Raw genomic sequence first — 26,452 nt, 5'->3', positions numbered from 1 at the left:
CCTGGAGGTCTTGTTACAGAATAAGTTCATTGGAGAGGAGAGTCTGCATTGAACAAGCGGATTTTGTTGAGGCAAGATGGGGTTTTGACATTTTTCAGTCATATTTTGGAGTAAAGTTCAACCTTCCATCATTTTTGCTGTAGTTTAGAGGATGAACTGGAGACAAGCATGTGAATGAAGAGTAAATAAGTGGTAGAGAACATGAGTGATGTTATAGTGAAGCTTAATGGAACTCGCATGTTTCATTTCATAAATAACTTAAGTAGTTCAAATTTTGCTTTCTTTCCACATAAGAAAAAAAGAAAAAAACCCAACAAAACCCAAACACTTTTATAATTCCATGGAAAGAAGAAATTTGAGAATTTAGAGGTCTAATGTAAGAAATGTGAAGCTTAAAAATGTTGTTATAAGGTATTTTTTTATAAGTTTTCCATACATTCATTGTCTTGTTACAGGATGTTATCCATGAATTCTTGCTACTAATCATTTTGCTTATTTTCCCCAAAACCAATCACAACTGATGGGTGATACTGTTTAAAAAATAAGCAGCCAAAACATTTTTCTGCTCTAGAGACAATGTTTTTTGATTGTGTCGCAATAAGGCAGGATGATATGTAGGCATTCATATTTGGCTTTTTTTCCAACAATCTTAAATAAAAATGATATTCCGCAAAGAGAAATTCTTTCCTAACGGCCTGACAACCACTGGTTTCACAAACTCAAAATTCCAGACACAGCAAATTAAGGAATGTGTCCAATATTTTCCAAATAGACTTGTTTTTTTCTAAACCCAAACCATAATAGATTAGACTAAGGAGCACATATACAAAAATGAGCCCTGAGCAGTCTTAGCCTGGTTTGTTTTGATTTCCAGGTGAAAGGCTTGGAAAGGCAAGGCAACAAACGTTTTTATTCTATCCACATGTTCTCCTTTGATACTTCAAGCACACAAATTATAACTTGTATCTACAAATTAATGAATATGCTAATTTTAAAGTAACAAAGTGATCCAACATCTGCAAGGAAATGTTTAGGAAAATAATCAGGAATGTTTAATATTCACAGTAGAGCATTTCTGTGTTTTGCAAGCAGAGCATAGACTCTGAAAACACTCATCCAGAAAGCTAAAAGATAATTCCTTGTAATGGCAAATTAATCAAGTAGACAAAAAACCATTTACTGGGGCTTTTTCTTGTGTTGTGATTTCCACCCACCCATCCTTTATCTTGTGTCTAACTCATTTTGCAGTGTCTTTTGCTCTCCTCTATAGCTGAAAGATGCCCTTCTGCTTTTCTGTTGACATTTTTTGTGCAGACTAGTTCTCTAGCAAGCTGATTCCTTCTGTTTCCTTCCTTCTGTTTGAATCTATAAGAGATGACTTGTGCAGTAATTAGAAATATTTCAACTTTGTTAGGTTTTTGAGTTTTGCCTTTGGAAGATGTTTTAAATACATATAGGCATTTGGAATTCAGATTTCCACATTCTTTGAACACACTATGATGGCTAAGCATCTTTAAATCTGACATTCATAAGCACATGAAAATCTATTTATTTCTTTTCTCAGACCCAAATAATTATTACCACAGAAGAAATGAAATGACAACCACAGATAACCTGGACTTTAAGCATCACAACTACAAGGAAATGAGGCAGGTAGGCAGAGGCTGGAGTGTGACCTCTTTGGTGGAGAGTGGACGGGTGCAGGTTTTTGACTTGTTATGGAATCTGAATTCTACACTGTTAAAAATATTACTAAACAGCGTTTGAAAAAGGATTAAAAAACTTTTCCCTTAATTTAATCTGTTAAAATAAGTAATCTATTAAAATCCCTAAGTCTTAATTTGCACATCATTTAACCTAAAACATGGCAGGGGAAGTATTTACACATAATGTGCCATCATTTTTCTTCTATCTATATTGGAGTGGTGAATGTTAGGGATAGGCTGGAGAGTATGGAACTCCATCTGCAGAGAGGTGAGCAGTCGACAGAGAGTTTGTGGGTCAGGGTTAAAGGGAAAACAGCCGTGGGAGACATTACTGTGGGGATCTGTTACAGGCCGCCTGATCAAGGAGAACCTGTGGATGAAGCACTCTACAGACAGATAGGAAAAGCCTCACGCTCACAGGCCCTTGTTCTCATGGGGGACTTCAACCACCCTGACATCTGTTGGAACAATGGCACTGAACGGCACAAGTAATCCAGGAGGTTCCTCGACTGTGTGGAAGACAACTTCCTTCTGCAAGTAATAGAGGAGCCGACAAGGAGAGGTGCCATGCTTGACCTTGTGCTCACCAACAGGGAAGGGCTCGTTGAGAATGTGGTACTCCAGGGCAGGCTTGGATGCAGCGATCACGAGATGGTCGAATTTGAGATCCCCAGGAGAGTGAGAAGAGCGTGCAGCAAGCTCACTGCCCTGGACTTCAAAAGAGCAGACTTTGGCCTCTTCAGGAGCCTGCTTAGTAAGGTTCCATGGGATATAGCCCTGGAGGGCAGGGGGGCCCAAGACTCTTGGTTGATTTTCAAGGATCACCTGCTACAAGCTCAGGAGTGCTGCATCCCGACTAGAAGGAAGTGCAGCAGGAGGGCCAGGAGACCTCCTTGGATGGATAAGGAGCTGCTGAGGAAAATTCAAAGGAAAAAAGAGGCTTATAAAAAATGGAAGCAAGGACAGGCGGCCTGGGTAGAGTACAGGGATGTTGTCTGGGAAGCTAGGGACCAGGTTAAGAAGACTAAGGCCCAGTTAGAATTAAACCTAGCCAGGGATGTTAAGGATAACAGGATGGGATTCTACAGGTACATAGCAAACGAAAAACAGACTAGGGACAACATAGGCCCCCTGAGGAAGCTTTCGGGAGAACTGGCTACACAGGATTTGGAGAAGGCTGAGGTTCTGAATGACTTCTTCGCCTCAGTCTTCACTGGCAAAGGCTCTGACCGCACCACCCAGTTCTTAGAAGGCAGACGCAGGGACTGTGAGAATGAAGACCTTGGGCCCACTGTAGGAGAGGATCTGGTTTGAGAGCATCTTAAGAACCTGAATGTGCACAGGTCCATGGAACCTGATGGAATCCATCCATGGGTCCTGAAGGAGCTGGCGAATGAAGTTGCTAAGCCACTGGCCATCATATTTGAAAAATCATGGCAGTCATGAAGTGTCCCTCAGGGATCGGTGTTGTGACTGGTCTTGCTCAACATCTTCGTTGCTGACATGGACAGTGGGATTGAGTGCGCCCTCAGCAAGTTTGCCGATGACACCAAGCTGTGTGGTCCGGTTGATATGCTGGAGGGAAAGGATGCCATCCAGAGAGACCTTGACACGCTTGTGAGGTGGGCTGATGCCAACCTGATGAAGTTCAACCACGACAAGTGCAAGGTCCTACACCTGGGTCGGAGCAATCCCAGGCACAGCTACAGACTGGGCAAAGAAGAGATTCAGAGCGGCCCTGCAGAGAAAGACTTGGGGGTGTTGGTCAATGAGAAAATGAACATGGGCCGGCTGCAGTGTGCGCTCGCAACCCAGAAAGCAACCGTATCCTGGGCTGCATCAAAAGGAACGTGACCAGCAGGGCGAAGGAGGTGATCCTGCCCCTCTACTCTGCTCTTGTGCGACCTCACCTGGAGCATTGTGTGCAGTTCTGGTGTCCTCAACATAAAAAGGACATGGAACTGCTGGAACAAGTTCAGAGGAGGCCACAAGGATGATCAGGGGACTGGAGCACCTCCCGTATGAAGACAGGCTGAGGAAGTTGGGGCTGTTCAGCCTGGAGAAGAGAAGGCTGCGTGGGGACCTCAGAGCAGCCTTCCAGTACCTGAAGGGGGCCTATAGGGATGCTGGGGAGGGACTCTTCATCAGGGACTGTAGTGACAGGACAAGGGGTAACGGGTTCAAACTTAAACAGGGGAAGTTTAGATTGGATCTAAGGAGGAAATTCTTTCCTGTTAGGGTGGTGAGGCACTGGAATGGGTTGCCCAGGAAGGTTGTGAGTGCTCCATCCCTGGCAGTGTTCAAGGCCAGGTTGGATGAAGCCTTGTGTGGGATGGTTTAGTGTGAGGTGTCCCTGCCCATGGCAGGGGGGTTGGAACTGGATGATCTTGAGGTCCTTTCCAACCCTAACTATTCTGTTATTCTATGATTCTGTAATGTTAGTGGTTACTCCTTTCAGATTTGACTCTGACTTAATCATCAGAATTCTCCTACATTTCAGTGGGCTTAGAAAATCAGAATAAACCATACAGGGTCCAATTCTGTTTTCACAGTTGTGAAAATTGATGCAAACACACACAAAAAACAACCACTAGGAAAAAAATCTTCTTAGTATTATTTTAAATGTACCAGCCTTCTTATTCTTGTTCCTTTAGCTCCAAATAGGCAATCATCTTGTTGTTTCTGTTATTGTTTTTAATCTCGCTTCATATCACCACAGGCATAAGCGTGGGTTGTCCTAAAGAAATATTTCTGCCCACTTTGTCTTCAAATGTAAAGTTAATATGTTTGGACTTGAAGTGTGTGAATCACTTGCTGTGTGCTGAATTTTCAGTGTATTTATACTGCATGAATCACCATTCATTTTTATTGAGCAATTGTGTACTGAGTCACATTTATTTCGGTAGAGATTTCATGGCTTATATTTCTTAGCACAAAGATTAGACAAATAGAAACTCAATTGGCATAATTACTGTCAAAAACAATAAAATGAAGTGTATTTTACATTCCTGTTGCAGGAAGACAGGTTGGTCAGGTTAAAAATACCTCCAGGAAAAAGCTACAGCTTTAAAATGGAATGTTTTTCCACTTTTTATATAAGTAGAAAATTTGCCACTGTGGCTGAGAGCTTGTCAGTCGTGAACTGGCTTTGACTGTGCTTTCCCAATTGCTGGCTCTCTCTTTGTCAAAATAATGGATTTATTTAGAGCTTATTGGATTCTACTTCAGTTCTGCTGCTGCTGGTAGGCAGGATACTCTGGGTTGGGTTGCAACAAGTCTTATATTCCAAAAACTATCCTTGGAACTTCATAGTTTCTGCCCTGAGAGGAAAATGGAAAAAATAACTGTTGATATCTAGAGTCAACTTGTTTACATACATATATATATATATATATATATGTGCATTATTGTCAGTTTTATTAGCTACTTCACTACCAACCAATAGGAAACCGCTGTTCTTTGAAGTTATTTGTCATGAACAGTAAAGGAAAAAGAGAGGATGTTCCCTGGCACATGTTTTGGAAGCATGTATTACGTTGCAAGATGTCATGTATTTATGAGAGGGAGACATTTCATCAGTGCCAGATTATTTTAATAGAACTCACTGTTTAGGAAGAGGCAATTTATAATAAGAGTGCATCTAGTACATGTAAGAGCGAGTAGTGATAGGACAAGGAGGAATGGTTTAACCTTGTCTCCCTCAAGGGGAGACTGAGATGAGCTCTTAGGCAGTTTTTCCCTGTGAGGGTCCTGAGGCGCTGGCACAGGGTGCCCAGAGAAGGCTGCCCCATTCCTGGCAGTGCTCAAGGCCAGGTTGGATGGGGCTTGGAGCAACCTTCCTGGGTTGGAATTGGATGAGCTATATAGGAAACTGTTAAACTGGTTGATAAATAACCCCAGAAATAGTTTGAGATGGATATTTGAGTACAACCTTGTCTTTGAACAACAAACCCAGATCATACGTTTCTTAGGAAATGGGATCACTGATTTTTAAATCCATACAACTAGATGTGACTTTTACCTTTGGACAAGCCACTCCAAGCACCCCTGAAGTCTTGTGTTACTTTTCATGGTCACCTGTGACTATGGACTCAATGTAATCGTAATACACAATGTCAAAGACCACTGTGTGTATTACTGATTGAGCAGGTTTAAGTGTGAAAGAAACAAATGTAGAAGACCATACCCAGAGAGCATCCTAGGCTGCATGCAATGCCAGGTTGACAGTCGTCTCTATCTGATAGTCTCCAAGCTCAAGAAGGAGGTACTTTTTGTTTTGGCTGACAGCAGAACGAGAAATACAGAGATCTTGATAGTGGTGGATTAACAGTTGGACGTGATCTGAATGGTCTTTTCCAACGTAAATGATGCTATGATCTCCAGAGGGCATAAGGAATAGCCGTAACCTGAAAGGCATTGACCGAGGGTCCTTTTGCCTCTTCTAAGTGTAAGTGGCACTTAGACCTACGTTTAATACACCTCTTCTGCAAAATAAAGGAATTGGACCTTCAGAAACCAGTGTTACAGGCTTCTTCAAAGGCTGCATGCAGTCTTTTCCTAGGGTGCTAATAAGGTAAATAATTGGTAGTGACAAACAAATAAGAACTGTCAAATAAGAACTGTTAGTGATCGCAGTTGTGAAAGTATTTTACAGCCCTGTTGGTTGTTAATAAAGCCTTGAGTGACTGTTATCATCAATTGTCTTTGACAGTTTGTACAAAGCACAAAGAAAACACTGATGTTTCAGGTGACCTATTGTGCCGCTTGTAGGAAAACCAGAGATGAAATATGTTCATTTTTGGTACTGTATTTACATATAAACATTCAACTACGTTACTATATCCATACTGTTATCAAAAGAGCCACAGTCAAGTCTACTACATAGGCCCTGATTCTTTGTTTGCCTCAGAAGTAATCACATGGTTGCAATTAAAGAGGTGACGGGGAGTTTACTGAGGCCAATAGAAATATTTCCAGTACCTAATATAATTTGAACTTGGTTCTAGGCATTTTTCTTGCTTATAATGAACTTTTAACATACTTTTAACTGCTTTCCTAAATTGACGTTCTTGGTGTCCTCTGCACACTGAAGTGACAGGCATGTTAGGAAAGCTTTTGCTGTGCAGCTTTATTTCAGAAACATCTCTGACATGACAGGCACAAGCTCATCTTCCTCATTTTATATCCTGGGGAGATGCATGGATGCAGCGATACATCAGCAAGGACGAGTTTCCTGCAGTTTGAAGAGGTTGTATGGAGACAAATTAATAAACACATGGCTGAGAAAATAGCATTATTTATACATTACAGACAGCCATTTTTAGCTTCCTACAATAGACCTTCTTTTAACACAATATCTGTACTCATTGGCAGAGTGAAAAAATAATATTTATCTCTATTGGAGGAAAACACAGTATTTGATCCAATAATAATCCTTTTCATCTAGTTGCCAGAAGGACATAAGCTAATAATCCCCATGAAGCAGACCTTGGCTAAGTGTTGGTCTGTGATGCTTTAGAAAGAGCTCCATAGCTCCATATCCATCGATAGTATTTTTGGTTTATTAAGAGTAGGTTGACCACAAAGATTTAAGGCAGTATGTCTCAGAAAGTTAGTAAATAACTCATTTATATCAAACACTAGGAAATGTGAGTGGCCTCTGGCTTCAGCTTTGTGTTTCAGCTAGAACAAATGTTGAAATACCCACTTCTGCATGCCCAGAACATTAAGAATTGTTCCATAGAAACAGCTGGGTATTCCATAATACCAGCACATTGATGATGATGGTGACAGTGATGAAAAAAAACAGATATGAAGCTAGACAATACACTGAAGGAGCAGAACTGACTGTATTTTTTAAACAAGTGTTGAGTTTAGATTTGCAAAAGAAATTGTTTTTTACATGTATAAAACCAACATGTGAGATGAACAAACATACAGGAATAGCATCTTTTCAGTCTCTTTGCAACATGATTATAAATAGAAGTGAAGCTTTTTATGAGAGGAATTTTAATGATCTTCCCAATGTGAATTGTGCTTCCGCTTAGATTTGCTAAATGTTGGCATGGGAATCAGACACATCCAATAATTGCATTTCTTTAAAATCATCAGCCTTGTGATCATCCAATATTGTTTCTAAATGAGCACTATGTGAGCAGAGAGTTTTGTTGTGCTACAGTATTTCTTCATTAATGTATGCTCCCTTGTTTATAAAAAGATTGTCTAATTAATACTCCCTAGGGTTCCAATTTACAGTAAAGTCTTTATTTCATTAATGCCTTCCAATGAATAAAAGTAGAGACAGACATTCTCATCATTTACAGCTATTCACAATAACTTACTATTAACACAGACATTTCTAGTCTTGTTTGTAAATTTTAACATTTACCTGAAAAGCCACAGTGAAGTTGTGTGACAATTTAGACTCCAGGTATCCTTACCTGGATGACACTCATATTACCCCATTGGTTTAGACAGAACTATACCCTTAACCATGACCTCCCAAGTGCACTTCAGTAATGTCCTGGGTTCAGTAAGCACTAAGGCAATTTGATTATATTTTGACTATATGTCATGCAGTATCTGCAGAAAAAGTGAATAGAATAGATTTTGATGGGATGAATGCCTTCAGACAGGCTATTGGCATTTCCATTATTACTTTTAATTTTTTTTGCTGAAACATCATAAGCAAATTCTGAGGAATCCGTTATTTACTGAAGGTGTACATCCTGTTACTGGAGTCATCCAGATTTTATCTATTTCACTATTTTATCCACATCAACACTGCCTTAGTTAACAATTTTTGCACATGAGGTTTCACGTTGTAATAGAAGGGTGGGCTTGGTTTCTACCTCAGTGGATGTGGGTGTAATAAGAATTTACTGGGAAAAACAGGTTTAAATCGATGATGTCCTTCTCTCTTTGTTTGTTTTGAATTAAATCGCTGCTGCAAGGGGAAAAGGAGAGAGAAACCTCCTTCACTGGGCAGTGTCTGTGGCAACCTACAATGCTCATGAAACACTGAGCCACTAAACACCATGGGGCATCTCAAATCCCTTAGCTATAGTATGCCCACAGAGAGCGAAGAAAGGAATGTTAAAACAGCTAATTATCCTCCATTGCATAATGTTTTTGAAGTGTGATTTACTACTTCTTGATGGTAAAGTAGTATGTTTTCACTGGTTTTATTCCTATTGGACTTCCATCTCACATCCTTAATTTTGTGAGAATATTACAGATACATCTGATAAGAAAGACCTGGAACCTCACCTGTGCTGTGGTGTTTCAGCAGACAGGATTCAGCTTGCTCTGACTGAAAAAGCATTATGGTGTATCGTAGCAGAGCTATCAATTCATTAAACAAATATAAGGCTTTTGCAACTAAGAAAATAATTAGAAAAGAAAATTAAGAGGTTTTTTCCACAACCAATATGGAGTGAAACAATTAGTAGTGGATCTGTTTTGATGCGGCGTTGTCTAACTGTATGTCTTTTTTTTGTTGGCAGCTGATGAAAACTGTGAATAAAATGTGCCCGAATATCACACGGATTTACAACATTGGAAAAAGCAACCAAGGACTGAAGCTGTATGCTGTCGAGATTTCTGACAACCCAGGAGAACACGAAGTTGGTTAGGATTTAGTCAAATCTGTTGAAGGGTGTTAGGATTCGGCTTTTTTTTCTCTCCTCATTCTCTGTATCTATAGTAATTATCACTGATGGGATTATATTCATGGCAGCAAAGATTTCAAATGTGTGTGGGAGGAACTTCGGTGCTGTATTTCTAAATTGGGAAGAGGAGGGTGAGCACAAATAGAAGGCATTTTGAATGTGGGATCAAATTCTTTAATGATAATAAGTTTTATTCTTTACAATAACAAAATAAAAGTGAACTTTAGTACTGGAGAATGGATTTTAGTTATGGGGATTTATGTATCTTTGGATAGAAATTTACCTTTTTTATATGGGTTGAGTGCATTGCAAGTGAGGACAACTCAGATCTCCCAAATCATCTTTCACTGGTCAGTGTTGGGGTACAATTTCCTACAGTGATATAATTCTTATTCAACTCATTTGGTCTTTTGTCCTGCTGTCGAGAAAAATAAAGATCTCACTACAATTGAGCCCGAGGCAGATGTTGGAATAAAGATGTCTTGTGCTTTTCCATGTCCATAAATACCGGGATATGTGTTTGTCCTACGCAAGGAAGTCAATAGACTTGGGACTGGTGTTAGACTGCAGCCTCTGAATCTCAGATGTTAACACCAGAATAAGTCATCTAGTTTGCCTTGTCCTCTTGGCTTATTTTTGAGAGTCCTGCAGAAAACATGCAAGGAGTGTACCATGGGTCCAGACACACTGGGAGGGTGAATCCAGCTACAGGGACAGGCAGTCAGGGTCTCTCCTGTTGATGTTTGGGTGTGTTATTCATAGAATGGACAGCTAAAATATGGGGTTTTTCTTAATAACTGGTACTATTCCTAATCGCATCTGTAAAATGGAGAAATAAATTGTGAATGTAATTAACAATGGAAAGTGGGCTTTGAAGGGTTTACGTATTGGCTTTAGGTATCACTGATGCATAAATCTTCTTCTAAAACAGCAACAAATAATTACCTGTTTCTGTAAAGTTATATGGTCATCTATCATTTCTTCAGTTAACACATTTCTCTAGTTCTCTATAAGTGAAATGTTGCTGACTGACATCAATGAAATCTGGTTAGATGCTTGATTTCCTGCTCTGTCTCCACTTTCTTCTCCATGTGTTTTCAACAGGTGAACCAGAATTCCGGTACATTGCAGGAGCTCATGGGAATGAAGTGCTTGGACGTGAGCTAATCCTTTTGCTAATGCAGTTTATGTGCCAGGAATACCTGGCTGGGAACCCACGCATTGTACATCTAATTGAGGATACCAGGATCCACCTCCTGCCCTCAGTCAATCCAGATGGATATGACAAGGCGTATAAAGCGGTAATACGATTATTTGATGAATGAAACATGCTCCTGTTGTCGTTATTTTCTTTTCCAAGGATCATATTTTAGAAGCAATCAAAATTAAAAAGTGATTAAACACATCGAACATAAACCACTGAAACAGGACAAAAAAAGCTGAAAGAAACATGAGTCTATGTGACATTGGGTAACAAGGTGTATGCGGAAAGGATGGTCATGATGAATGCCAGAACAAACCATACTGAGGTGTATAGATCAATGGGAACACTGTTATGGAAAATGGAAAATTCATGCAGCCTGTTTCCCATGAGAAACCAAGCTAAGCACATGAAAATTTGCATTCCTCCACAGCTGAAACTTAATAGTGTGTCTTTAAGGAGAGCACAATGCGTTGGGCATCATAATAATTCAGTCTGGAAGAAGGCAGACACCAGGAGGAAAAGTTGAAGGGGCTGGTCAAAAGCACTGGAAAATCTCCCAAGGCAGTCTGGAGAAGACTGGAATACAGAAGTCACACTCACAACCATGGAAGGGAATATATGCTATCTCCATTGCCACCCAGTGGAAAACCAGTCTGAAATAAAAACCACAACATTTAGGCTAACCCCAAGTAATTTGTCATGGGTTTTGTTTCACTTTATACAAGGTTTCATACAAAATCAAAATAAGTCAATTACTCATTTCAGTTAAGTAATTAATTCTTCTATTTCTCAGTATAGGATTTTCTCTGAAACATCCCCAAACACTTTCCTGAGGGCTCACACATTTCTATATTCTTGAATGAATTTTTACATTGTTTTTCCCTTTGTTCTTTCTTTTATCTAAGGGTTCAGAATTAGGGGGCTGGTCTTTGGGACGATGGACTCAGGACGGCATTGATATCAACAATAATTTCCCTGATTTAAACTCTTTGCTCTGGGAGTCAGAGGATCAGAAGAAGAGTAAAAGAAAAGTTCCAAACCATCACATCCCAATCCCTGACTGGTACCTGTCTGAAAATGCCACCGTGAGTAAGGCCAGAGAGAGGGAACACAAAGGCTGGGGCATGTTGAAAGATTGAGCTTTACGTTTCTCGATAAATCAATAACTCGCAGGCGAAGTTACATACATGATCTAAACTACTTGCCTAGGCTTCTTCATTAGTCAATGGAAATAAAAGTGCACCATGAAAGTACTATTCACCACCGTATTTTACAGGCAGTTCGAATGGGAAGGAAACTGCTTCCTGGAGGATTTTCTGTTCCCCCTGGTGTTGTGAGAACCTGGATGACTCAAGCCTGCGAATCAGGCTTCTCCCTAGTTCTGCAGCATAGATGGGCTCTATGCAATCTCAGTAGCCATAAAGAAGTCTCCTGGGGTTTTCTTATTTGTTCTTATTTGAAACGTATTCTTGTCTGAAATAACACAGTAACTGCTGAGGTGTACACAAAACCAATGCAGTGGTTTATGCTAAAGTCGTTTATTGGATTGTAATGCTAAAAATTTAACTTATTTTTGCATGGCCTTTTAAACATAATGGCCACTATTTATAGTGGCTGAAATTCCCCAAGCTTGAGGGGAACCATTGCGGTTCTGTGGGCTTTAGAAATATTTCTGGTTTAAAATCCCTTACTTTCAAAACTCATTGCAGCTGATAGCAGGGGGAGAAGTGCCAGGATCTGATCACTGTTGGTTGCTGCTCTTGACCTTACTCTACATAAGTGTTCCTGCTGCATAAATTACCAATATTAAGGTTTTGATAGCTTTTATATCAGAGATTTCCAAGGCATGGCTGGCGTGCACCATAATTTGAGGAAATCTCCTTGGCCATATCTCTTGTACTGGCTGCTCACTCTAAGCTAAAGAACTCACAGCAGGTCTCCTGCTTCTGGTCTGCCTTTGATAGAAGATTATCCAATATCACAGCTTGAATCAAAGCTGCTGTTTCTTTTCCTCCCAGGTGGCAGTGGAGACGAGGGCAATAATAGCATGGATGGAAAAGATTCCTTTTGTGCTGGGTGGCAATTTGCAGGGAGGGGAGCTTGTGGTGGCATACCCCTATGACATGGTGCGATCCATGTGGAAAACCCAGGATTACACACCTACCCCAGATGATCATGTCTTTCGTTGGCTTGCATATTCCTATGCCTCCACACATCGGCTGATGACAGATGCGAGGAGGAGGGCATGTCACACAGAGGATTTCCAAAAGGAAGATGGCACTGTTAATGGAGCATCCTGGCATACCGTGGCTGGAAGTAAGTGCCTATAGAAACAGCAATTAGCATTACCTTGCTGAATAGGATAATGCCATCACTGCCTGGTTTATGTTGCAGAGGCAATGGTGGCAAAATATGTCCTAAGAGGAATATTGCCCTTTCTGAAAATCTGTTTACTTTATTTCAAGTATCAGTATTGAAGGAAACTGTGTCACTGATACCTGGCAACCAATTTCATTTACAGCTGAGGTTTCCAAACGAGCATGTGCAATACATTAGTTTTACAGATTCTGTACATTCAAGAGAATACGCTAAGAGAAAACCAGCCCAGCCCAAACCCACCTGGGGGAAACCTGTCAGCCTTTGCCATCTCACAAGATGCCAACAAAAACTGCCACGAAAGGTGTAACCAGTGTCAGAGCAATAGCATTGACTCCACTGAGATATTCCAGTGGTCCTCAGATGAAAAAATGATGATTTCAACCTCCTGCTTGCTGCACTCAGCCATAGATTCAATCCGAATTGTAAAAACATGCCACAAAATGCTGCTCTCCAATTTTTAAACTCTCTGGACATCCATACACTTAAACTTTGCATGGGCTCCATTGCTTCTGGCATTTCTTCTGCCAGAATAAATTACAGGCTGCATTATTCACCATATGCCCAAGCCTGTCACCCTGTTGAGGAGCATGAAAGGGAAGCTGTCTCCAGCACTGCAGACAAAGCATCAGTTTTTAGGAAAGCCCAATTAGAAGCACATTTTTAGCAGCATAAGCTTAGTTATCTGTATGGGTGAGCACTTCAAGTAGACTCAAAATCAGGCACTTTGTTGATTCATCACAATCCTGCTCAAAATCTTTGTTTTATATAAACCCATCAGTTAGACAACATATTCTATGAAATTAAGAAATTATGTGCATCTCCCATCACTTGAACGACAATAACTGCAGCAGTAATGGCAAACAGATGCAAGTGAGCTTCTGTGCAGACCAGGTTTATTGGAACTGGCTCGTGTTTGTAACTTGCAGGTAATTTCACTGCATAAACATCTCCAAATTTTGGATATGGCTTTTATGGCTCTTATGTTGGCCCCTGTCAAGTTAATCCTGGCCAGTCCTTAAAGACTAGAGCCAGGAATTAACTTCCCAAATATTTCTTCAGGAGGTTGAAACGTGTTGGGTGAATTTGCGGGGGAAGATTGAACTCTTAGATCGCAGTGCCAATACCTGACAATGCATGTCTACAGCTTTCTGCTAATTCCCAAAATACCCCCTCTGCATGCTAGCTTGACTGCTCAAGTATCTCATTTATAAGTTTGATTTCCCTGACTGTTATAAGAAACATGATTATGAATTGGTCCAGAAAAGATGACATTGGCCATGTCACTAACAGATGCCGGACTGTTGCAATAAGTAATGATGTACAATATAGATCCTCAGCAGTACCTTGATTTCTTACTAAAAATTGTATGTTGGATTATGTTCATCTGATTTGTTATATTGATTTATAATATTTCTCAATATACTTTACATCCTGCTCTCTTACATTGCTGTAAGACTTCCAAGATTGTCTGCGAGAAAAATGCTGGAATGTTGCTTTTACACTCAGTTCTTTACAGCTTGGATTCCAGACTTAAACCTCAAAAGATGTGGTTTCCATTTGAACTCAGCCTCCAACCTGCAGGATAGTGTTAGACTTCTTGTCTACTTAGACAAATGTAGGAGAGTGATTTGTATTGCAGGTATATATACATATGCATACATATGTATGTATGTCTATATATACGTAGTGTAGTGATAGGACAAGGGGTGATGGGTTAAAACTTAAACAGGGGAAGTTTCGATTGGATATAAGGAAGAAATTCTTTACTGTAAGGGTGGTGAGGCACTGGAATGGATTGCCCAGGGAGGTTGTGAATGCTCCATCCCTGGCAGTGTTCAAGGCCAGGCTGGACAGAGCCTTGGGTGACATGGCTTAGTGTGAGGTGTCCTTGCCCATGACGGGGGGGTTGGAACTGGATGATCTTAAGGTCCTTTCCAACCCTAACTTTCTATGAATCTATGTCGACTGATACTTGATCAATGGCACTTGTACTGTAAAGGATTGTCCAAATAGAATTCCAGATTTGAAGACAAATTTTACCTGGTTTTTTTTTCACTCTGTAATTCCATGACTATACAGATGTAGTTTAATTGCTCCACTTTTACTATTTCTTTACATTTCAGATCAACATGTAGCACTTTCTTCTCCTAAGCCTCTGCTTGCTTAATGTTTGACCCAAAGGTGACACACCAATATGCTGCTTGTAGAATGCGCCTTGGTGTGGGTGGCACCTTCTTGCTGTGCCACAACTTGAAGCCACCCATCCTCTCCTCATCCACCTGCTACCTGGCCTTGCAGTTATCATGCACATAAACTTTTCACTGCTGATGACATGGGAAAACTTATAAGGGATTTTTCTAATTCCTTTTCAGCACCAGAGAGTCCCTAGAGAAGTATTTGCACCACAGATATCTTGCACGAACACCTCTGTGTTGCTTTGAAAACCAGCCTTGCTATTTCCTGCACGTATTTTGGACCGCAATCAATGCGAGTTCTTTAGCAATTATACATTAACGTTTCTGCAGTGAGTGAACTGCACAAAGGCAAAGAACAGATGAAATTTGTTTTATTTCCAGTGTTTTCAAGGCTGTGTTTGCATGTTCAGACACTTCACAGAGTTACTCTTGGCAATGTAAAGCCGTTTTCTTAAATACATGTATTTAAACTGAGCAATTACTGTGTACTGCAAAACATTTCACAACAGATTAATCAGGATGTGATACATTATGTGAGGGAAAATAATTATATCTGTTTCTCAAACAGAGGGGAAGCATGTTTATGCAGAGTAGCATATGCCACTGTCTGATATTTAGGCTTTCCTCATCCACAAAACTGAACAACTTAACATCTGCATTATACAGTCCTCTTGCTCCTTATCCAGAAGGCGCTGAAGGCTCATTAAATACCTGACTATGGTAACTGGATAGGACTAGGGGGGTTTTAACTCTTTGCAATCAGAAACACTTGGTGTGTTTTCTGCTAATCTTTGCCATTTAAAATACAATTCATGATCATAAGTAAACATGTTTGAAACTATATTTTTATTAGAAATGCAGGTGGAATAGGAAATGAATCTCACATTATTTATTCCTCTGGTGTTCATGTACTTACATTATCTGTGTGATTGTGGAGAACTAATAGATGGAATTTCCCAAGGGAAAAATAATTGTGAGAAATGGGAGAGAAACCTGAGAATGGAAATGTTTGAGATCTGTGTCTAAAGACAGACTACCTTAGTGCCCAGGACCTTTGCAAAGGTCGCAGTGCTTTTTGTAACATAGACTTAAACTGCAGCTCCTCAGAGGTCAGAGGCATTGCGATTCCTGGGTTTTGATTAGGACGTATTTCTAACGGAAATCCCTGTTGCAGCACAATAGTGCAATTCCAGTCCTCTACAAAGCCGTAATATAGTGTGCTGGTTTTGGCTGGGGTAGTGTTAAGTTTCTTCACAGTAGCTGGTATGGGGCTACGGTTTCGAATTGTGCTGTAAGAAGTGTTGATCACAAGGGAGTTATTGCTGAGCAGTGCTTGGAGAGAGTCAACGACTTTTCTGCTCTTCATCTCTGTCATGGTTTAAACCCACCCACAAAAGCTCGTTCACTCACTCCTCCCCACCCCACCCCCCCCCCTTTTCTCTTTCTCCCTCTTTCTTTCTTTCCCCCCTCCCTGCCCTGACCCTCCCCGCTCACGGAGGGATGGGGAGGAGAATCGAGGGAATGTAACTCCACGGAATGTATCTCCCATGGCTGAGATAAGAACAGCCCAGTAACTAAGGTATAACACAAACCACTACTGCTACTACCAATGATAATGATAAGAGAAAATAACAAGAGAATACGATACCACCACTGAACGAGTTTGACAACCCCTTAAGAGAGACCATGCCTTTCCGGGTAACTCCCCGTTACCTCCTTGGGCATGACGTGCTGTGGTATGGAATACCCCTTTGGCTAGCTTGGGTCAGGCGTCCTGTCTCTGCTTCCTCTAGGCCACCCCTCGTCCCCAGCAGAGCATGAGGCTCACAGAGTCCTTGGCCAGAATAAACATTACTTAACAACAATTAAAACCAATCGGTGTTATCAGCTCTCTGCCCAGGCTGGAAGTCAAAACACAGAGCTTGCACCAGTTACTAAGAAGGAGCAAAACGGCTCCTGGTAAACCCAGGACAATCTCACCAATGAGGAGGCTGGGTGTGCTCAAGGAGTTCAGGGACACAGTCAGGACAGCTGACCCCAACTGACCTAAGCAATATCTCACACCTTATAGGATATGCATAGCTCAGCATATAAAGCTAGGGGAAGAAAGAGGAAGGGAGGGGGATGTTCAAAATGATGGCATTTGTGTTCACAAGTTCATCAATAGAATCACTGAATGGATTGTGTTGGAAGGGACCCTAAAGCTCATCTGGTTTCAACCCCCTGCCATGGGCAGGGACACCTTCAACTAGAACAGGTTGCTTGAAGCTCCATACAACCTGGCCTTGAACTCTGCCATTGATGTGGCAGCCACAGCTTCTCTGGGCAATCTATTCCAATGTCTCATCACCCTCATAATGAAGAATATCAGAGAAACTTTATTTGGAATTACGTTCATTTGTTTGTTCCTTTGTTTTCTGCTAAATTTCTATTTCCTTCAAGTTTTGTGATGGCAAAAGGACACCATTCTTTGTGGCAAAGGAATTGGGGATGTGGTGCTGGGGTGACACAGTGCCCCATCCTGTCATGGTGTAATAGTGTGAGGTGTCCCTGCCCAAGGCAGGGGGGTTGGAACTAGATGACCTCCAGGTCTTTTCCAACCATAACTATTCTATGATTCTATGATTCTATGAATATATTCTATGTTTTGAATGTGTTGATGGGATGCTGCCTTTAGAAAGTCTTCTTTTTTCACATGTGTAGCTCTGATGTTATTCTGATGCTTTGATACAGGAGATGTAGCATTTCTAAAAATCTTTTCCCTGCTATCATGTATGCAGACTAAGCCGGCTATGTAAATAGCCAGTCTGTGTTTAAATAAGTTAGATTACTTTGCATAAAGAAATCAGGTCTGATCAATAGATTAAAAGAAGATATAAAATAATTTGGTTTATACCCCCCATTGACAGGCATAAATGACTTCAGTTATCTGCACACAAACTGCTTTGAGCTGTCCATCTACGTTGGCTGTGACAAGTATCCCCACGAGAGCGAGCTGCCTGAAGAATGGGAAAACAACCGCGAGTCCCTGATTGTTTTTATGGAACAGGTATTTGACAGAAGAGTAACTTCTGAGTAATTTGGTGACTCCTTTCAGAATGAAAGGGAGTTTGAGGTTTCTGATATTTTTCTTACATAACTAATTGCATGATTATTGGTGTTTGTGTTGGAAACCTTACTTACAAGCAATACTAGTGTATCACTTCAGCCAGGCTGGTTTGACCTGGAAGAATAAGACAATGACTCTTGTTAAAGCTTGATGTGAGTGAAAAGCTTGCTACAAAGGATTGCCAGAAAACCCCTTATGTCTGCTGCTTTATCTGCTTGTTTTATCTACCTCTTGAATTTGGTATCTCAGGAATCCTACCAGAATTTGTAAGCTGATTCACAAGTAGTTAATGCCCAAAAGGGTTATATACTGGGTTAGTAATGCTACTTCAAAATTGTGTAAACTGTAATATATGTAATTGACATATGGAATTATATGTCCCAACTCTTTTTAACAATAGTAGTGACTGTGCTGTGCAATATTTGCTTGTCTATTCTTTCAATAGGTTCATCGGGGCATCAAAGGCATAGTAAAAGATGCGCATGGAAAGGGAATCCCAAATGCTGTTATTTCAGTAGAAGGTGTTAACCATGACATTCGCACAGGTAAAAAAAACCCTCAAATCATCAGTGCAAATTAACAGATTTATGGTTTTAAAACAAAATGCAGAACCTCATTGAACTTTGAACTCTTTTCTGAGAAAAGCCAGCAGATAATATTCGGTCCAAGGAGAATGTTGCAGAAAGAGTGGCAATAGGACAGAGTTTTCGTAAGGGCAGAGTCACTTCTTCCCACGAAGCAGCTGCGTAGACAAGAACCAAACTATGGCTTTCTTCTCTAACCCTCTTCCTCTTTCCACCTCTTAAAGTATTGAGAAAATAGCCTTTTATCTGCCAAAAATCAATAATCTGAGAAAGGCTGAGTCCATAACACTCTTATTGCTCCTTTTCTCATGTAAAGGTAGCGCAAATCAGAGTAATTGTAGCCCTGAAAACCAAGAGTGTAGATAAGACCTTGTTGAGTGAAAAGCATTCCTCTAGCTGTTAGCAGTTATAGGGCTCTGAATGTGTTGGAGATGTGATTTAGAGCTGTGTCCAGAGGAGAAAAAGCTATTGCAGGGAAAGAGGAGTTTCACAACCTAAAGTACCCTGTAAAACATCACAGCTGTATAAAAGATCATTTAATGGGGCTGAGCAGAAACACTGCTTTGCACAGGTGAATTTCAGCCCAAAGTATGTATAGTTTAAAAAATGCTATTTGTCATGTTAGCACAGTTCTGATCTACACCCAGACACACGTATGTATACTCAGAGTAAACTCTAAGCCTATTTAAATAGCTTGGAAAGTAGATGTGGCACTAAATAAAGAACTGCTTTAAATAGACACTAGCCAATTACAAGATTAACAGTAATACCTGAAAATTGCTGTTGGGAGGCAGCGGCTGGGACAGAGCCCAGAACTCATTTTGTCTGTGTACTGTGATTTAATACACGTAGTCATCAGGGATACAGCAAAGAAGGAAGAATGAAGAAAAACAGTGAAAGATGCCATCATGCGTCTTTAGTGATTGCACTCAAAGTGCTGGTTGCAAAAGGTTAACAAGCTTTCTGTGGACTTTTATGGAAAAATAACATCATGGTAACTAATCAGAGAAATCTTGTTGGATAGTCCAGATTTGGTTCAATATTAGAAAGAGGAACACTAATTTTATATCATTTCTATATCTGACTGGCATTCTGGGCCTTTCATTTACTGCCATTTCCATGTGCTTTGCCACTGAGGTACGGTACATCACGCTTTGACAGGCAAAGTGATTTCAGGCTATGGAATATCATAGAGCTTTAGATAAGAGACTTCCAAATCTTTAAGGTTTGCTACAGTAGATTATCTGAGCCATTAATAAATCTTGGGATATCTAACTTAGTTTATGATTAACTTAATTTCAGCTCTACTCTGTCTCTGTTGTAAAAGAAAACACTGAATGACAGATAGCTAATTAGGCAATTATGATTCTGCCTTAAATATTTCAAAATGGGACCACTGGGAAATAATAGCAGGAATTAAAGCAATCAGTTGTTTTTCCTCATTGTGGAAGTCTTGGCAGTCTTGAAAGACTGCCATAAATTGTAGTTTGCATTACCCTGGTAACAAAATTAATATATGCCTCTGGTTGAGGCTGAGTAAATGCAAAAGGTGATTAACCTCCAGCTTTCAGCACATTGGATTGCCACATGGAAGAAAAATCAACAGTTTCAAGACAGCAAACATGCATACGGGAAGAAGACCCAATGACATGTGTAATAAATACACAAGATCCCCAAACCCACCTTGTAACACTGGCAAAATCTTGCAGCTATTTACATCTAGGCCTAGAGCTGAGCTCTTATGGCTCAAAGCCATCTGTGCTTGTTAGTAAAAATAGAAGTACTTATTCTTTTTAATTTTTCTTTTTAATGAGACATTTAAGCTGACACTGTTTGCAAATCACTTTGTAGATGGGAACATAAAAGGTCTATTTTGTTTTATATTACACAGATAACAATGTATGTCTCATTAGTCTTTGAAACTTCTATGTCTCATTAGTCTTCGAAACTAGAGAATTTATGTTGGAACCAAAAAGCTAAAATGACATGTATAACTCTAGTGAAAGAAGGCGAACTGTCAGCAGTCTACTTTCATTTATACCTTTTAAATTGAAAAATGTATCCATTTAAACCTCTGTGTTGCCTTGATGTAAAAATAGGCCAAGCAGGAGAAGAATTATGGCCACTATTTCTATTCATATAAGGTTTTTTTAAAGCGAGCTAAGCTGCTATCTACTGTTTCTTTGATACATTAACATGGTCGACTACCCTGTAGAGCCAGACAAGAGTTATCTGTAAAGGTCCTCTAATAACATTTACTTGTTTGAGAAAATTTCTCTGCTTCATCCCATGGACAAAAACTGCATGGAAAGCACTCTATTTTTACTTTCTCTTGGATGTATGATATATTTTATGGGAAGAGAGGGTTGCTGACACTGAGCTAACAGTATTAATAGCCTAAGTGAAGTCATTGATTCTGAAAGTAAGAGCTTTGTGGAAAATTATTGCATTTTCTGTGGATGCAGATGTAACTATTGATTAAGTTTGGCTGATTACATGTTGTTATGATTAGATGTGAACTGTGCTTTATAAGATAACCTTTGGAAAAGAATTCATCAGTCAGATGAACAAATGCACCTGAACACCTCTCTCCTCATGGTGCAAAGGCAGTTTTGTGTGCTGCTTCCTGTAATTGCGTTTTGGGAATGTCACAGCAAATCTTGATGAAGAAATATGCACTTTCTTTCTAGTGAACAGAGTTCAAATACAGATGCACATTTCTGTGAGGCTTTTTTTTCATAATTGCATAATACATATTATTATATATATTCTTAAAATATATTTTTTGCACAATTTATAATAATAAAGCATATTTAATATAATTTCACGTAAGGTGCAGATAAATTTTTATCAATATTTTGATGTTTCATATTATTTCAATATATATTATCTAACAAACCCCAAAGATTTTGAAGAAGTATTTAGTAATATTTAATAACATTAGCCTAAGATAAGCATAATTCTCATATTAAACTCCATCCTCATTCGTGGCTGCCTGTTCAGTAGAGAAAAGTTAAGTAGAGAAAAAATAAGGTTTAGTTGTTACATGCGTTGGGTGTGCAGTACTATGGCTAGCTTTTTTGGAGAGTCTTTTGTAGGTAACAGAGCATTAGGATAGATTTTTATAAGGTATTTACATCAGTCAAATTGGGTACATCTAAGCATAAATATGACAACTGTAACAAAGGTCTGTCCTTCCAGACTCAGAGTATTCCTCTTAATTGACAGGTTTATGGAGACATCTGACACATTTGAGTTATAATAATATTATAATCAGATTTTTGTGCATTTTTATTTTATCTAAGCAGACACGGCAATTCTTTTCCTGACCCAATAGATGGAGATAGATGTAGTCTGCCTCCAACCTGCTCCCACTGGAGCCTATTCTTTTAGCAAACCTATTATTTACTACATTTATCTGTATTTTTAATTGTGTTTCTCTTGCCATCTGCTCTGAAATTTTTTATTTACTGCATTTAATCTGATTTAAAAAAAAAAAAAGACCTTTAAGCCTGGTATTAAATTCTGGGCAATGACAGCTGTCAGAAATGCTAATGGCTGCCTACTTGTAAATGGAGAGGTAAAAGGCATCCCGCTAACAGCTTAATATTCAGCTTTGCAGTAATTTATCAGTGGTATGTGAATGTGTTGCTTTTTTTCTGGCCTTATGTGGGGCTGTGGTGAAGTGCTTGTTAAATGTGTCAGAAAATGTGGGTCAGTTTTGAACACCAGGGGCTAAAACCAGCCTCTGAGCAGGGCTGCATTCATGGCCACACACCGGGTGATCCGTAGCCTTTTGCCAGCCCTGTAGTATCACCAGAGCATTTACAGCTACAGATGAGTCCTTTGGGATAAATTCAATAAACCTGGACAGCTTTATGTTTTGTCCTTTGGTTAAGGTGCCAGCAGACCCAATAGTTAAGAGAGAGCTGAATACATAGCTTTTCAGAGAGCTCTTCTTAAAAATGCCTGAGCCCTGAGGAATAGAAAATCTGGATCTTCATCATCAACCCAATTGGGGTCAAAGGGGCTGAAAGAAAAACCTAAGCAAGCTATGCTTGTGTTCAGAGACTGCAATATCAGGGTATAGTTGATAATCATAGAATCATAGAATAGTTAGGGTTGGAAAGGACCTCAAGATCATCCAGTTCCAACCCCCCTGTCATGGGCAGGGACACCTCACACTAAACCATCCCACACAAGGCTTCATCCAACCTGGCCTTGAACACCGCCAGGGATGGAGCACTCAGAACCTCCCTGGGCAACCCATTCCAGTGCCTCACCACCCTAACAGGAAAGAATTTCCTCCTTAGATCCAATCTAAACTTCCCCTGTTTCAGTCTGAACCCGTTACCCCTTGTCCTGTCACTACAGTCCCTGACGAAGAGTCCCTCCCCAGCATCCCTATAGGCCCCCTTCAGGTACTGGAAGGCTGCTCTGAGGTCTCCACGCAGCCTTCTCTTCTCCAGGCTGAACAGCCCCAACTTCCTCAGCCTGTCTTCATACGGGAGGTGCTCCATTCCCCTGATCATCCCCGTGGCCTCCTCTGGACTTGTTCCAACAGTTCCGTGTCCTTTTTATGTTGAGGACACCAGAACTGCACACAATACTCCAGGTAATGCTCTTTTATTAACACTTGCAGTTCACAAACATGGTTTTTATTTTACCAACCCTTCAGTTAAAATCCATTTTCTTTACACAGAGGTTAGTCTGCTCTTTTCCTAAATATAATATCGTTATGCAAACCATATTTAGGTTTTTGTAACACACTGCATTGCAAGGAATCCAAAGCTGTCAGTTCTCATCAGTGCTAAAAAATCTCCTCATACAAGAGGTGGTGCATTTTTATTTATATATAGAATTGCACATTTGACTATGCACTTTCTTTCACAGTCGGTTTTTCCAGGACAGAATGCAAAACTAACTTTAGATAATAGTGTTTCACCTGTTTTAGTCCACAGCTAAGCATATTTGCGAATTAAAATAATACTTAAAAAGAGGTCTAAAGTCATTCTTATGTATGTATGGGTAATCTGAGATCATTTATGGGGAAGAAAGAAGAAAACAAAATCCTGATTCAGTAATGTATTAAGATATATCTTGCTTTGTCCATGACTAATTTAGCTGATTAGGGTTATCGCTGTTCATGTGTTTACAGGTAAGCAAGTGTTTAAGTACCTTGATGAATTATACTCTGTAGGAAAATCAATGTAATAAAACTCAGCGCAAGATTTTATAGAGGGGGATGCTCAGATCTCTGAGTTGATATTAAGAATTCATATGCTTTGCATTCTAAATAGCATCAAAACATGTGTGTCAAGGTGGTCTGGCCAGGATCATGAGAGTGATATGGGTACCTCACAAATTCTTTCTATTCCTTCACCAGAATTAGTGTGGGAAAGATCTTTTATACCCCCTTAGGAATCATCAGCAAGGTGACCCTTTGCCTCAAGATGTTTTCGACTTCATCTGACAAGTCTTAAGAAAAATCAAAGCCCATTGTCATTTTTCATCATTCGGAAAACTTTTGAGGTGTGTTTTCCTGTGGAGTTGGCAGGATGAAGAGCGCTGTGCGTGATGGGGGACAGCATCACTGACACCCTCCTGGTGTGAGGATGCAGGGTTGTTGCCTGGGGTGTCATCAGTACGCAGGCATTTCTGTATTCTCATAAACAGCACCTTCCTCAACACTGTCCTGAAAGCCATCTCTTTTCCTACCAGGAGCCGATGGGGACTACTGGCGCCTTCTCAACCCAGGGGAATACGTGGTGGCTGTGAAGGCAGAGGGCTACACCACCGCCACCAAGACCTGCGAAGTCGGCTATGACATGGGAGCTACCCAGTGCGACTTCACCATCTCCAAAACCAACCTGGCAAGAATCAAGGAGATCATGAAGAAGTTTGGGAAGCAGCCGATCAGCCTGTCCATCCGGCGGCTCAGGCAGAGGGCTCGGCAGTGGCGGCAGCAGCGATAGACCTCAGCCCAGGCAGAACCACAGCATCCATGAGCTCTGCTTCTATCAGCCTGGCTCTAGTCGTAGTGAGAGTTACATAGCTCCTCTTTCGTACATATTTCTCTGCACGAGGCCTTTCTGTTAGTGGAGCTGGATGAATAATGAGGGGTTTCAGTTGGAAAAAAAAAAGAAACAAAATTCAATTTGAACCAAAATAAGCCCTGGGTTGGGGAGAGAGGCAGGAAGAATGCGGAAAGATGTTTTGAGTTAACCTGGAATGAATATTTTGCTTATTGGGTAATTTTATCCTTTGTAAATCTGTTTTCTTTAAAATAGAAAAAAGAGAGACTTATAAAGAAGTGTTGTTTTGAATGAAAAACTGTAAAATGTTGCTTCTAAAGTATAAAATTGGTATATTTTTGCCTTTCTGAAAGGATTTTACACTCTTTACGTTTTGTTCTCATATGAGAGAAAAGGAGACAACTTCTGTTGAGTATCATTAAAATTTGTGTCAACATTTCAGTTCCCTCTTCCCTGAAGTTCCACCTTTTGGCAAGCACCATTATACTTGGGAGAAAAAACCCGATGCAACTAACCCAGCTTAGCTCTCCTGCTTGGGTTGTTTATATTTCAGGATGTTTTGTGGTTCCAGAGTCTAATGCCACAAATATTTTTTCTTCTCTGGATTTTAAGGCTGAGTTTTCATTCTATTAATTAAAAGCAAAAAAAAAAAAAGGGCATGGGATGAGGACCGCTTCAGCAGTGTGGCTTTATGTCTCTCCTCTAACCTGGGAAAAGGACTTGAAACGAAGCCTTTCTTGTCAATACAGCTGGTCGTATCATGGGTGAGAGGACAGGCTTGGTCATGGATATGTGTAGAGTTCAAAAATCCACTGATATATTTTGTCTTGGTTTTTGGCCTGCCTCAGTTCCTCTGTGCTCATGCACACTTTGTGCCACTTTGTGCCACTGACTTCCCTGACACGGAGAGGGTTTTCAGTTCCTCTGCATGCTCTGCTCACCTTGCCACTCCAGCTGCTGCTGCTTTTCTGGCCTTACAACTCCATGGGAGCAGGATTTGGGCTTTATTACTGGCTTTTGAGTAACAAAATTATACACCAGGATAGAATCAAGGTTCAGGAAATACGCAGTTCAGATCTGGGAAAGAATGAACTAAGTAAACACAAAGTATCAGCTGGTGAAAAGCAACTTTGCTCCATTAACTTCAAAGTTATGACCTTTATTACACCAAATGAAAGGCCAGTTGCATGATTTTAGCCAGTCAAAATTCTAGGGCTAAGTAAACATCTCTTCATACGCTTGGTAGAAAGACTGTGGCATACATTTCCAAATAAAATTGTTTAAAACATTTGAATTGCTATTATAGTTGCCTATTTGATCTGATTCTTGGAAAAAACATTCAGAGTGTCATTAAAAACGGAGGAAAAATACAACGCAAGTAAAAAGCTTGCTGTAAAAATACCATGTGGCACTTCTATTGAATCTTTTTTTCTCGTCAATGGATCTTGTAAACACATAAAAAGATTGCAGAATGAATAATATAATCATGAACCTTTCCATAATAGACAGTTTTGCTCTTAAATTTCTTAGACAACTCCAGCCCATGTTTGTTCTGCAGATACTGTTAAAT

At 40.1% G+C, this 26,452-nt stretch overlaps 1 protein-coding gene across 2 annotated transcripts in view; it reads left to right on the top strand.

Annotated features, from left to right (window-relative positions):
- Positions 1-26,225, top strand: part of CPXM2 (carboxypeptidase X, M14 family member 2) — an 84,741-nt gene extending 58,516 nt beyond the window's left edge. For both annotated transcript variants that reach the window (XM_065672965.1, XM_065672964.1), the window contains exons 6-13: positions 1,565-1,653; positions 9,212-9,335; positions 10,481-10,677; positions 11,486-11,665; positions 12,599-12,896; positions 18,064-18,203; positions 18,709-18,808; positions 24,569-26,225. In XM_065672965.1, coding sequence (XP_065529037.1) covers positions 1,565-1,653; positions 9,212-9,335; positions 10,481-10,677; positions 11,486-11,665; positions 12,599-12,896; positions 18,064-18,203; positions 18,709-18,808; positions 24,569-24,822 — 1,382 coding nt within the window. In that variant the 3' untranslated portion in view covers positions 24,823-26,225. The remainder of the gene's footprint in view (positions 1-1,564; positions 1,654-9,211; positions 9,336-10,480; positions 10,678-11,485; positions 11,666-12,598; positions 12,897-18,063; positions 18,204-18,708; positions 18,809-24,568) is intronic.
- Positions 26,226-26,452: the final 227 nt, after the last annotated feature.

This window comes from Lathamus discolor, chromosome 3 (genome assembly GCF_037157495.1).
Source record: "Lathamus discolor isolate bLatDis1 chromosome 3, bLatDis1.hap1, whole genome shotgun sequence".
NCBI lineage: Eukaryota > Metazoa > Chordata > Aves > Psittaciformes > Psittacidae > Lathamus > Lathamus discolor.
The sequence above is the reverse complement of the archived record's forward strand: the minus strand, read 5'-3'. Positions and strand labels throughout refer to the sequence as shown.